The 14,720-nt window shown below is 38.7% G+C and overlaps 1 protein-coding gene and 1 pseudogene across 1 annotated transcript; both read right to left on the reverse strand.

Moving 5' to 3' along the window:
• Nucleotides 1–10,469: 10,469 nt before the first annotated feature.
• LOC147607557 (pentatricopeptide repeat-containing protein At4g33990-like) lies at nt 10,470–12,250 on the reverse strand (annotated as a pseudogene).
• Nucleotides 12,251–12,465: 215 nt separating this feature from the next.
• Nucleotides 12,466–13,622, reverse strand: LOC147607558 (uncharacterized). Its single transcript, XM_086790776.1, has 4 exons — nt 13,106–13,622; nt 12,824–13,022; nt 12,575–12,714; nt 12,466–12,519 (listed from the first exon to the last, which is right to left on the reverse strand). The coding sequence occupies exons 1-4, from the start codon at nt 13,334–13,336 to the stop codon at nt 12,466–12,468; spliced, it is 624 nt and encodes a 207-aa protein (XP_086646902.1). The 5' UTR covers nt 13,337–13,622.
• Between the last annotated feature and the right edge of the window lie 1,098 nt (nt 13,623–14,720).

The raw sequence follows: 14,720 nt of genomic DNA on the forward strand, positions 1-14,720 counted from the left end.
AAGATATGTATTATTTTCAGAAAATTTTGCCATAGCTTCGCTGCTGCTATTACTGATAATTCTTAAATTTTTCTAAAGAATAAAAGCTTGTAATGGAAATATGATAGTAGTTCCTGTTTTATACTTAAAATCAAACTATGAATTTAAATCATAATTTTAACCATAATCATAAACTTAATTATGATTATCCCACTAGATTAAGCTAATTTCATTATTTCTCTTTTTCCAAATCGATAGGATAATCTATTTCTCATTTAGAACCAATCAAAGTAGTTTTTAACTACTTATAAATAATCGAAAAGAAATAACCATTATTTTGGTAACACAAAATCATAAAAATACCATCTTCTTAATCTCTAGCTTATCAAGCCTAGAGTTTAGCTTTGAATTAAGAGACTATCATTGAGAAGCATCCTTTTTCAAAGGATTTAGCCATAAAGATGGCTATTCTTTTAGAGAGAGATAGAGATTTACTTAAAGAAAGCATTACAAATAAGCATAAAGATTAACTTTCTCTTAATTAAGCATGAAGACTTTAAGGGAAAGCTTGATTTGAATTAATCAATTATTTAGAAAGCTTCTCAAGCTTGAGAGGAGTTGAGAAGAAGAAAGTCATTGAGATAAATTGGAAAAAACTATAAAATTTGATTTTACCTCCAAGTTTGACTTGATTCTCTATTAGTAGCAGTGAAGCCTTGGAAAGTTCATTTTGAACTTCTATTTCAGGGGAATCCATTTTAGACACTAGGAGGATTTTTATATAAAGATATCTAAATTTTATATTATCTCTCTCTAGACATTTTCTCTCTCTAGGCCAAAACAGGGTAAAACAAGATCTTTCTCCTATTTCAGAGAGGGGAATAATTTCAAGAATAGAAGGGGAAGTTCTTACACCTTTACACCTTAAAAGTTGGAGGGAGGAATCTTACATCCCACCCCACTTAAAAAACGTGAGATGTCCAGCTGGAGGATAAAATCTTTCACCTTAAGATCCAACTGATTCTGGGGTTCTCTATAGTTTGGTCAACCCACGCAGAATCCTGGGATGAAGATCTGAACATTCCTCCATGAGAATTTCAGTTATAAAGGTTCTCAATTTGTCATCCCTTAATTAGATCTACTGGGTCAAAGGTTAACAGCAGCAATCTATTAGCACAATCCACTAATCTCATAGTGATTTGCTGAAGTCATAATCGTCATTCTAGTTACTAACATCATCACTGTGATTTGTCCCATTCATCCTCATTGTGGCTTTGTTCAACTTATCTTCCTTCAACCAGAATTCAAGAATCATCATCTTTCAATCAGAATCCAAATCAACTCATCAATTCTCAACCAGAATTCTAAAATCATATCAACCAGCATTCGAATTCATCCTCTGGATAGCATTTCTGCTTATAACTTCAAGGTCTTAGATTTACTCGTATATATTGTCAGTAAAAAGCTGTAGATATACTCGCGGTATATACGGGTAGTCACGGTCCTTGGAGCTATAAGGTAAATACCATCATATCTAGGCCTCAAGCAAGTCATGGATTCCATACAATTGCGGTACTTCCATCCTAAGACCCAATTTCCAAATTTTCAATCTTCATTCTGAATATCAATTTGTATGAATTTCATGGCATAATTAATGGTACTTCATAAATTTTTTACTGGTACTTCATAATTACAATCTTTTATTGGTACTTCATAAATTTTTGACATTTCTGGCTTCTCGGTTGTTCCACTTTAGCCAATTCACTCTGATACCAGCTGAAAGATCCCTGTCCCCTCCACGCAATGAATTCCAGGGTGCTAGCAGCGGAAGTAGCACTTCTTATGCGGGGGGACAGAGCCTCTCACTTGGGGCCTCGTCCACCACAGATATCCGGACAAGAGACTAATCCCTCGGTTCTCACAAAACTGAACCTGGAAAAACTTTCCTCGTCGCCCAGCAGACATAGGCGATTCCTCCTCCATGATATTTTTATTCTAACGTAGTCAAGAGCCTTAACTAACCAAACTGATCCGACTGAACCCGTAAGTCACATGGTCAGATTAAAAAAAAGGACTTGCACTTGGATCATAGAGTCCAATGTTTTTTTCCTCATCAAGAGGCACAGCCGTTGATTCTTTTCTATAGAACAAGGGTTATCCGAGATTTACTTCAACTATCGTAAAACTTAATAGAATTGAGTTTCATTTTAGGGATCCATTAGTCAAGCCTAACCCCATCCAATCCCATGGGTAAGCCAACCACTGTAGTGATAGGATTCATTTAGAAATTTGGTTATGTTTTGTACTCGGTACGAGGGAAAAGAGTTCCCAGGCTCCCTAGCCGGCGCTTCAAGCAAAGTTCAAGATAGTCACACCACTTACATACCCAATTTGAAATTGCCTTTTTCATAGATTCAGTTGTCATATTACATCACGTCACATCCATATTCAGATCCTCATCACATCACGTCACATCCATCCTCATCACATCTCATCCATTTACATCTACGCATATCACATCAATCACATCCATTCACATCACATCTCATCCATTCACATCTACCCCGATCCACGTCACATCCATTCACCTCACATCTTATCCATTCACATCTATCTAGATCCACATCACATCCATTCACCTCACATCTCATCCATTCACATCTATCTAGATCCACATCACATCACATTCATTCACCTCACATCTCATCCATTCACATCTATCTAGATCCACATCACATCTATCTAGATCCACATCACATCACATCACATTTATCCACATCACATCTCATCCATTCACATCTACCCCAATCCACATCATATCACATCACATCCATTCACCTCACATCTCATCCATTCACATCTATCTAGATCCACATCACATCACATTCATCCACATCACATCTCATCCATTCACATTTACCTAGATCCACATTCATCCACCTTACAACTCATCCATCCATTTACATTACATCACATCCATTCAGATATCATCATATCACATTCACATCCATTCACATCTCATCGCATCCATTGACATCTCATCACACCCATTCACATCCATCACACCTATCACACGCATTCACATCCATCACACCCATTCACATCTATCACATTCATTGCATCCTTATCACATCACATACATTCCATCCACATCTATCCTTATCACATCACATTCATTCCATCCATATCACATCACATTCATTCCATCCACATTACATCACGTCCACATCTATTCACATCACATCTCATTCATTCCATCTACATTACATCACATCGACATATATCCATATCTCATCACATCCATTCACATCTCATCACATTCATCTACATCCATCCATTCATTCACATACACATCTATCACTTCACATCTCATTCTCATCCATTTACATCACATCACTCCCATTCACATATCATCACATCTCATTCACATCTCATCACATTCACATCCACATTCATTTACATCACATCACATCTCATCCACAACTCCTCACATCCAGTCACATCTCCTCACATCACATTCACATCTTATCACATTCATATCACGTCACATCTCATCCACACCTCATCACATCCACTCACATCTCATCACATTCACATCTTATCACATTCACATCGACATCCATTTAGATCACATCACATCTCATCACATCCACTCACATCGCATTCACATCTTATCACATCACGTTTACATCTCCTCTTATCATATTCACATCGCATCCATTTACATCCCATCACATTTATTTACATTCATTTGGCTCTACATTATCATGGGAATTCCTCTTTTTACATAAAACTAAATTTACCAAAAATTTCTCTTTGACCATTTAAATACTTGATTCTCAAATATCATGGGAATTCCTCTTTTTGCATAAAAATAAATTTACCAAAAATTACTTTTTTGTCTTAATCACTTAATTAAGCATAATTATAGAAAAACTATTTCTCATGAATATGATAGAAATCATTCTTTTTGCATAGGATGTCCAATCCTAGAATATGGTAGGAAGTCCTCATTTACATTATGCTTTAAAATAAGATATGTATTATTTTCTAAAAATTTTACCATAGCTTCTATGCTATTACTGATAATTCTTAATTTTTTTAAAAAAATAAAAGCTTGTAATGGAAATATGATAGTAGTTTCTCTTTGATGCTTAAAATCAAATTATGAATTTAAATCATAATTTTAACCATAATCATAAACTTAATTATGATTATCCCACTAGATTAAGCTAATTCCATTATTTCTCTTTTTCCAAATTGATAGGATAATCTATTTCTCATTTAGAATCAATCAAAGTAGTTTTTAACTTCTTATAAATAATCTAAAAGAAATAACCATTATTTTGTTAACACAAAATCATAAAAATACCATTTTCTTAATCTCTAGATTATCAAGCCTAGAGTTTAGCTTTGAATTAAGAGACTATCATTGAGAAGCATCCTTTTTCAAAGGATTTAGCCGTAAAGATGGCTATTCTTTTAGAGAGAGAGATTTACTTAAAGAAAGCATTATAAATAAGCATAAAGATTAACTTTCTCTTAATTAATCATTAACACTTTAAGGGAAAGCTTGATTTGAATTAAAACAATTACTTAGAAAGCTTCTCACGCTTGAGAGGGATTGAGAAGAAGAAAGTCATTAAGATAAATTGGAAAAAACCATAAAATTTAATTTTACCTCCAAGTTTGGCTTGATTCTCTATTAGCAGTGAAGCCCCCGACCAATCAATTGGTCCACCAAGAGGAGAAGAGCAACTCCAAGAGTTGTTGTAGGGAGAGAGCTCTCCAAGCTTCCAAGAGAGGAAAATCTAAGGGATAATAGAAAATATGATTATTTTAATATAATACTAGCATGGTATAGCTCCAATATTTTTTTACAAAAGACTAAGGGTCTATTTATAGGTGAGGGAGGCCACCAACCAAGTCCAACTAGGTTCTAGAATTTTCCAGGTTCAGTTTGACTCAATTTGGACAAGATTTGGACCAATTTGGCTCCCTTTTTTATTTGGTTTGATCTAGGAGAGAGAAGAGATAAAAATATCATAATTTTTTTAAATTAAAAACCCTTCCATACATGTGAAATAGGCGCCTACCTCAAGAGTCCCCCTCTTCTTACCAAGGTGTCAAAAATATATCATTATTCTAAAATATCTTATTTTTTAGTAATATCTCATAATGTTTAACTAATAAACCTTGTACTCAGTCAACTCTTCATCTTATGTGAGCATTTACTCATTTTTTGGTATTTTCTTTTATTCTTTGGATTTATCTCATCTCAACACTTGGATTAATCTAATTAACCCATTGGAACCTTAATTGGACCATAATCCAAAAATTTCTGAAAATGTAGACCCTTAGGCTAAGGTCCCTTATACCATTTTCAATTAATTTCTAATGCACATTGAAAAGTTCATTTTGAACTTCGGTTTTCAGGGGAATCCATTTTAGACACTAGGAGGATTTTTATATCCAAAGATATCTAAATTTTGGATTATCTCTCTCTAGATATTTTCTCTCTCTCTAGGCCAAAACAGGGTAAAACAAGATCTTTCTCCTATTTTAGAGAGGAATAATTTCAAGAACAGAAGGGGAGGTTCTTACACCTTTACACCTCAAAAGCTGGAGGGAGGAATCTTACATCCTATCCCACTTAAAAAACACGAGATGTCCTCATCTCGCAGCATGAGAATAAACTCTTTCACCTTAAGATCCATCTGATTCTGGGATTCCTTATAGTCTTGTCAACCCATGCAGTATCTTGGGATAAAGATCCCTTCTACAAGAAGAACATACAGAACTCATTATCAGAGAACAATTCATTCAGAACATATCATTCATACCTGATCTGAGATTCTCAACACAGGTACAAGGTCATCAAAAGAGGTCAGAAGCATGGTAAACTCTTCAAGTTGAGTGGATCAATAGCAAAACTATCAGCAATGCAGGGCTGATAGGTCAACCTCCTGACCTCCATCAGAATTATGGCATAAAAGGTATGGTCACCTGAATTTCAATAGCATGTGTTGCTGAAATCAAAAGGTATGGTTTCGGGCATACCATCTTTGAAAAAAGTTGATAAAGTATGTGAAGCATGTTGCTGCAAAAGAAGTCGAGTACTCGTTTCTAGAAGCACAAGTAGAGCAAGAGGAGTCCTTGACCTCATTCACATAGATGTCTGTGAATCAACTCACACTCCTTCACTTGGAAGCAATACATACTATGTTTCCTTCATAGATGATTACTCCAAATACACTTGGGTTTTCTTCATGAAATCTAAAGCTAAAGTATTTGGAATTTCAAATAGTTTCTTGTTATGGTTCACAACATGGCAGGTAGAAGAATTAAGGTCCTCAATTCAAACAATGGAGGATAATACTTCTTAAAAGACTTCAGCAAATATCTTCTTAAGCATGGCATAAAAAGGCAACTAACCTGCAACTAGACACCTCATCAAAATGGAGTTGTTAAGAGGAAGAATAGAGTCCTGTTTGAGTGAGCCAAGTGTATGCTAAAGGAGAAGAACCTCTCCAACACCTACCAAGCTGAAGCTCTCAGCACAGCATGCTACCTGATGAAGAGATCCCCAACTGAAGCACTCCTGAGCATCACCCCATATGAAGCTTTTCATGGATTCAAGCCTTAGGTACATCATCTCAAAATATTTGGCTGTTTAGCTTTTTCTCATATTCTAGATGCAAATAGAAAGAAGCTTGATGACAAGTCAAGAAAGTGTGTGTTGGTTGGATATAGTAGTGCGCACAAGGCTTACAAACTCTATGATCCAATCAAAAAGGAAACATTTATGTCAAGGTATGTAATATTTGATGAGATTGCCAACTGGACATCAGCTCATCCATTATCAACCCTCAAAGGGGAGATTACACCTTTGGAGGACTCCATTGAAGAACTAGAGGAACAAAATGATGCCCACTAAGTAGCCATTGGGAGGCCTACTAGAGACAGAAGGCAGCCCCAAAGGTTAACATATCATAGAGGTAATAATTCAAACTTTGAATAAACAGATTGTGCTCTCTTAACATCACTAATGCAGCATGATGAACCCCTCTTCTATGAAGATGCCTACGATAAGAAAGAATGGACAGATGTAATGTATAAAGAGATGACTGCCGTGCACAAAAACCACACTTGGGATCTGTGTGAGATTCTACCCTATAAGAAGGCAATAGGGTACAAACAGATTTACAAGCTGAAGTACAACAAGGAAGGGAAGATAGACAGGTACAAAGCAAGACTTGTGGCTAAAGGTTTTCAAAAATAGGGGGTTGATTATGAAGAGACCTTTACTCCAGTTAGCCAAGATGAATTCCATCAGGTTATTCCTTTCTCTAGCCTCTCTTCATAAGTAGAAATTGCGACAAATGGATGTCAACAATGACTTCCTCAATGGCCAGCTTAAGGAAGAAGTCTACATGTAGCAGCCTGCAAGTTCTATCAAAGCCGGAACATAGTATCTTGTTTGCAAGGTGCAAAAGAGCTTGTATGGTTTGAAACAAGCTCCAAGAGCTTGGTATGGTAGAATTGATGAGCATCTTAGAGCTCAAGGTTTCCAAAAGAGTAATGCAAATTATACTATTTACTACACGGTGAAACGTAAGAACATTGTTATTGTTCTTCTCTATGTTGATGATATGGTTTTGACAGCAAACAATGAAGCCATGGTTGCAGCTATCAAATCCAAACTCTCAGCTTGAGTTTGATATGAAAGACCTTGGATACCTACACTATATCCCTAGGATTAAAGTAGCTGGGACCTCAGCAGGTGGTATCTTCATCTCTCAGCAAAAGTACCTGCAGACTAAAGCTTGGTATGGAGCCCTACAAGCCAGTGTCTACACCAATGGAATCCACTCTGAAAGCTGACAAAGGATGAATCAGGTCATTCTTCTCATACTACTTTGTACATGTAACTCATTGGTTCTCTCATTTACTTGACTATCACTAAGCTTGACCTTTGTTTTGCAGAGTACATAGTCTTGCTAAGTTTATGCAGAACCCCAAATTATCTCATTGGATTGCAGCCAAAAGAGTGCTCAGATATTTGGAAGGCACTCAAAATTAGGATATCTTATATGAAGGTGACACACTTAGTCTCTGCACAGATTTGGTGATTCTGACTATGCAGTTTCTATGATGGATAAAAGAAGTATTAGTGGCAATGAATTCTTTCATGGTGCAAAATCCATTTGATGGTGTTCTAAGAAGTAGAATACAATCAGTTTGTCATCCATAGAGGTTAAATACAAAGATGTGTTTGAGATGTGACACTAGAGATCGGCTACTTTTGAGATGTTTTCGTCAAGGAGAGATTGACATAGTTCATTAGGAACTCAATGGAGTCTTCTTGGGCCCTTTAATTTGCCATGAGGTTATGGAAACGTTTAACTTTTTGACAAATAGGAGCCCGCCATGTAAGCAAAAACCAATGGTTTGTAAGAGAGGTGTAAGAGTGGTCAAAGGGTGCACTTTTTTCCCCAAAAAGGGGAGGGGGCAATTTTACAATTTTCGGACCTCCATAACTTCTACATACAAGCTCCGATTTGAGCGGAGATTATAGATCCGTGATCTACGCATCAAGAGCTTTCCATAGATATGTTACATGATATGGTTTTATCCGCTAGATTTTAAATTCCATTTTCCCCCCAAAATTCAAATTCGAATAAAGTAGCCGTTTTGAAGCTTCTAATTAGAAAACGTTTCTTCTTAAGAGAAAAGGTTTGACTCCCTTAAACTGCCAAATAAAAGGGCCCAAGAAGACTCCATTGAGTTCCTAATGTCATCGTCAATGGATCTTCATCAACTACCTTGGAGTGCATGAAGACTTTTCAAGTTTATAAGTACATCTGTACTGTCAACTTGGTCGGATAAATGATAACAAGATTTTTGTCATGTGAATTCGTATTAAATTGATGTTAAGATCAAGAGAACATTGTAAATTATACCACTTAGAAGCTTGGATTCATTGAATCTCGTCTTGGATGATCTGCTATAAAGTCATTGGCTCAAGATAAGCATTAATTTGGATTATGGCATATTTGGAGGTGCACGTTAATAGATGGTCACATTTACAGAGTTTGCTTTTTGGCTTTTTAAGACCCAAGGTTTTGTATAAATAAGGGTTGTCCCACTCTCATAAGCCAGAGTCTTGGGGTTCCATCTTTTTATCAATTGAGACTCTCTTGTTCTCTATCTCTTATCATCAGTCATGCTTTCAAGCACATGTTGAGGTGCTTCCCGAACAAATGAGCCATCACCCTAGCTACTCCTCTCCAAGGTCCTCGAGATGATAATGGAAGGGATTTCTCTCCAACTGGGCCTCATGCTTCACCTCTTACTCGCAGCTCAAGCTCACAAGCAGCCAAGCTCCACCCCTTTTCCATAACTCTTGCTTCATTCCGCTCAAGATAGTAAACTCAAACAAAAGAGAACACATATCTACTCAAGAAGCTCCATACACAAGAAGCTCTTGTTATGTGTGTGCGCGCTTTGGAAATCTAGAAAGTACACTTTAACTACTGCAACAAACGAATGGAAACAATTGTTTTTTTTTAATGCAAAGTATATTAACGAGTATTAAATCTTGAGGTCTCCTTAAACTTGAGCTAGAGTTATTTTTAATTGGATGAGTGTTATTAGCTTGAGATTTAGCTCTAGGTAATATATAGGTTAAGTTGCTGAAATCTCTCCTAAGCCTAGTGAACTCATCCCTGCCATGATCCTAGCCAACTAGAAATTCACTACTTTCGTGAAACAACGATTGTCCAGAAGAATGTTTTGGGACTTGATATCCTATACAGGATTAATCTTGTCCTTGCACTGGTGTAGATATGCTTGAATCATAGATGCAATGGTTGCTATGATAACAGCTCAAAACAAGGAAATGAAAAACTAGGAATTTAGGGGAAATTGAAAAATTGAGGAAATTGGGGGGGAAAAAAAGGAAAAATATGAGGGAGATATACAATTTTATTGTGTTCCCCTTAAATACTTTTATTATTTACACGTTTTTGCAAGGCCACACTTTTATAGAGACAGACAGAAAGAGAGAGAGAGAGAGAGGAGCTGTAAGGTGATGTGCAATTGGTTTCTGTGCAGCATCCTTCCCTTTGCCCTAGGTTTCAGTCAACTAAACATCCCCGTCCCTTGTCAATCCTTTGGCCCAGTTCTTTTGTGTTTAGGTATACATTCCATTGCGTCCCTATCAATGGTTTCTCTTCCCTCGGCCCAGCTCTTCATTGGGCAACTTTCTCATGAGTCCTTGTCTATGTTCAACAAGAAGGGGGAAAGAGGAGCATAGGTTACATGTAAGAGTAAGCTCAGTCTTGTAAAGTCCGTTTGAATGCAATTACACATCCCCCAACTGCAACATCATGAACCCAGTCATTAATGAGCAATGATAGGGTTGTAAAGTCCGTGTGAATGCAAGAGTAAGTTTAATCACGTAAAGTTCGTTAGAACGGATTTACACATCATGATTCATCCCCCAACTGCAATATCATACTATCGTCCTCCATATAAATTCCACCAAACGCTTCCTTCGCACCCTTGTCCTTCATTAATTTCCTGATCTTATCTGCTTCCGCCTGCTTTCCTGCTGCTACATAGATGTTTGACAGAATCACATAGCCAGCCGGGTTTTGTGAATCCAACTCGAGGACATGCTCAGCAACACACTTGGCTTTTTCCGTGTTACCATGGACTCGGCATGCACCTAGCAGAGTCGTCCATGCTACAACAGTGGGAAAAGATGGAAGGTTGTTGATGAAGGCTTCTGCCTCATCAAGCCTGCCTGCCCGGCTAAACAGATCCACCATGCACCTGTAATGTTCGTCAGACGGTGAGATTTTGTAGTCTTCAGACATTAAATAGAAGAATTGAAAGCCTTCATTAATTAGACCTGCATGGCTGCAAGCAGAGAACAGGCTAACAAAGGTAACATCATCAGGCTTAATACCCTTTCCTTTCATCTTCGACAAGAGATTGAAAGCCTCTTTGCCTTTACCTTGGTGGGCATATGCTGCAATCATCGCAGACCAAGAAACGATATCCTTATCAGGCAGTCTCTGGAACAGATGAAATGCCTCATCCACCTTCCCACATTTTGCATAAAAACTTATAAAGGCGTTCCCAACCACCACATTACAGTCCATTCCACTGTCAACAATCAGAAAGTAGATCATCTTGCCCTCTTCTACCGCGGCGAGACTGGCAAGGGCATCAAGAATGCTTATGTAGGTGATCTTGGTTGGAGTGACTCCAACCTGAAGCATTTGTGGAAAAAGGTCAAAGGCCTCCTTTCGATAGCCATTCTGGGCATAAGCTGCAATCACTGCAGTCCATGACACAGCATCCCGTGTAGGCATGGAGGTGAAAACTTTGCATGCATCGATCGGATTCCATAGTTGCCATACCTTGTGATAAGAGCATTGCCAATAACAATGTCCAGCTCCATTTGTTTGTCGATAATGAGGGTGTGTATCAGCTTGCCTTTGGTCAGTTCACCAGAATCAATGGATGCCTTGAGGATGTTGACAAAGGTAACCTTGTTAGGTTTGACGCCTTCTTCCTGCATAGATTGAAATACTTGAAGGGCCTTGTCAAAATAGCCATTCTGTGCAAAGACTTGAATCATCGAAGTCCATGAGACCACATCTTTTACATGCATTCTGTCAAACACGCTGAATGCATCCAATTGACTTCCACAATTCCCATACATGTTCAGTAGGGCATTCCAGGCAGCAGCTGATTCAACTCCAAAGTCAAGTATGCAGCTGTGGACCAACTTACCCTCTTCAAATGCTGAGAGACTGGTACACGCATCTAGTGTGCTGATAAAGGTGACACCATTTGGCTTAACACATTGGTGATGCATTTGTTGGAAAAGTTGGAGGGCCTTCTTACTACAGCCATGTCTAACATAAACAGAAATCATCGAATTCCATGTGACTACATCTTGTTTACTAGTATCATCGAATAACCATCGCGCATCATCCACAATTCCACACTTGCCATACATAGTAAGCAGAGCAGACCCTATGATTTCATGTGACTCATATCCACCTCTGATTACATGAGCATGGATCAATCTTCCTTCATCTAAAGTTGTAGGGCTGCTACACGCATTGAGGATGGTAGCATATGTCATGATGGTCGGATTCACACCCTCTGAGACCATCTGTTTAAAGCATTGTATAGCCTCGGCAGCTTGCCCATGTTGAATATGCGCTGCAATCATTGTGGTCCATGTGATGAAGTCTTGCTCCGGCATCTCCAAGAATGTTTTTACAGCCATCTCCAAGCTTCCACATTTTCCAAACATGCTGACCAATGCATTGCCAACAACAAGATCTGATTCAAAACCCTTGTCCTTGAAAAACGCATAGACTCGCTTGCCCTCAGACAGGCTGGTGCATGCCTTGAGCGTATTGATGAAGGTGACACTGGTTGGCTCTACACCTTGTGTGTTCATCTGTTCAAACCGTTGGAGGGCTTTGCTAAACTGGCCATGCTGACAGTATGCTGCAATGATCATGTTCCAAGAGACCACATTCTTATGGAGCATTCTGTCGAATACCCAGCGAGCGTCATCTGGGCTAGCACATTTATTATACACTCTGATCAAGAGATTCCCCAGGAAAACATCTTGGTTCAAGTTCAGTCCATTCTCAATTATGTGTGCGTGCACCTGCTTGGCTTCAGAGAGGGCTCTGGCATCTGTTTTATATCTCAATAAAACTCCATGAAGGAATTCCTTCAGCTTTCCAGGATTGTTTGTGGGAATCGGTTTCGTAGTGATCGCCCCCCTCTCTATACAAAATTTTGCCTCCAAAAACATATAAACACTCCTTCCCCACAAAATTGGAGGCTTCCACCTTTAGAGTGCTAGATCTCACCTGAAAAACATAAGCGTCAATAAACTCTAGCTTGCAAGTATGCCCCAACAAAGATAGCAAGTGCAGCAATACTGGGCAGCAGTAAGGGTGCTGCTGCGACATTTTTTCTTGTGGTAGCAAGGCGAATAGCTGCACAAGTCAATGAATGAAATCTCAATTAAGATGTATCAATTTCTGACTGTGAGATTTAAAGGAGATTAGGACCCACTTACCAAACAGAAGTGCAGAACCAAACCCATTTGCTTTGATTCATCAGAACTAGAATTCCCATCTGAATCTTCATCTGATTCACTTTCTATCTCACTATCCGAATCAGATTTTGATTTCTTCTTCTTCTTCTTATCCTTCTTAGGGGATTTAACCCCTAATCTCTTCTCAACTCTTGCTGCTACTACTACCAACGCATCAAAACCACCTGCAATGTCGACTCCAGCAAACTGCATTCTTCAAATCCTTTCTTAATCCCGTCAGAAAACATGCCTAGATACATCATCAGAACAAGCACCTAGAGAGAAAGTAAAAAAAGGCAATGAGCCTCTCTCTCTCTCTCTCTCTCTCTCTCTCTCTCTCATTAGGAGGGGGAGATTGTCATGTCCTATTGTTTGGACATAACAAGGCTAGCATGAAGGCTGGACAGTTCAGTATTATGTGAATTGGATTATTGGGCTATATAGTTGGGTTGAAGCTCATTTTAGGAGAGATCCTCCATAAGACTCAAACCTTGGGAGTGGGGTCTCCCAAGGGCCCAGCTATTGGTTAGCCCATCGGCGACAATTGTGAGGACCGAAGTGCATGCTTTTGGGATGCGGATTGGGCCAGGGTTGTGGGGCCTCTATCTCGGGGGTGGCAAAGCCTTGTATCCGCTTTGTAGCCTATGGTTGGGTGGCGAGTGCTGGCCGAATTCATCTTTATCCTCATGGTATTGTTTGATCTTTTGCGACCATGAATAACAAGTACTTGAATTGCTTCACGGATATATGCTTATGTATGTGTAGTTCTTTGGGCGGAAACTTAGGTAAGTGGGCTCACTTGGGGTGTGTTTTATTCCAAATGCAAACCAAAAACAAATGCCTATTTTTAGTTGAGTTGAATGTATTTGATGCCTAGCATCACAAGTTACAACTCTATAGCACGAATATTAGAATTTTTCTTTCTTTTAAATATTTTCTTTTGTTGCACCAACATCCAAGATCACAAAGACCTTAAGTCCCTTGTACACAGCAGGTAACACTTCATCGCTTTCAAAAGAGTGTCCCAGCTTATTCATGGGCACTTTTGGCTATCCTTTGGATCTTGTTTCCGAAAAAAGAAAGAAAGCAGAACCACGAGAAAGACTCCTCAAATACGTTGCACCAAATATGTATCCATTAGTATTGCTCGACACCTGTATGTCTAAACCACCCATGTCCTATGAAACATACTCCAAGTAATACACCCAAGTCAAAACCCCCATTGTTGTCAGTATAGTTTCCAAGAAATCTGTGTACTGTAAAGATACATCCACTGGCCTATCCTCCCAGAATCTGATGGATATGTCCTCTTGTTGTGCCTCCATGACATAGGACACTGAAGATATCCCAGAATCTCATATGTCCTCTTGTGGTGCCTCCATGACATAAGACACTAAAGATATTCCACCCAATGCAAACTCTCCCACATCTGGAGGGTTGTAGCAAGACGAACTGCATCCGGAAGACACAGGGTTGATGTGCACAAACATCTGCGTGCAAGGACAATTTCAAACCATCCACAAAGCGCTCAACTTGCTCCGCCCGTCGGACGGTCCTTGGGAGCATGAGCAACAAGCCAGGTTGTTGGTTTACCTAC

This window comes from Cibotium barometz, chromosome 55 (genome assembly GCF_041138505.1).
Source record: "Cibotium barometz isolate CiBa-2024 chromosome 55, ASM4113850v1, whole genome shotgun sequence".
In the NCBI taxonomy this organism is placed as follows: domain Eukaryota; kingdom Viridiplantae; phylum Streptophyta; class Polypodiopsida; order Cyatheales; family Cibotiaceae; genus Cibotium; species Cibotium barometz.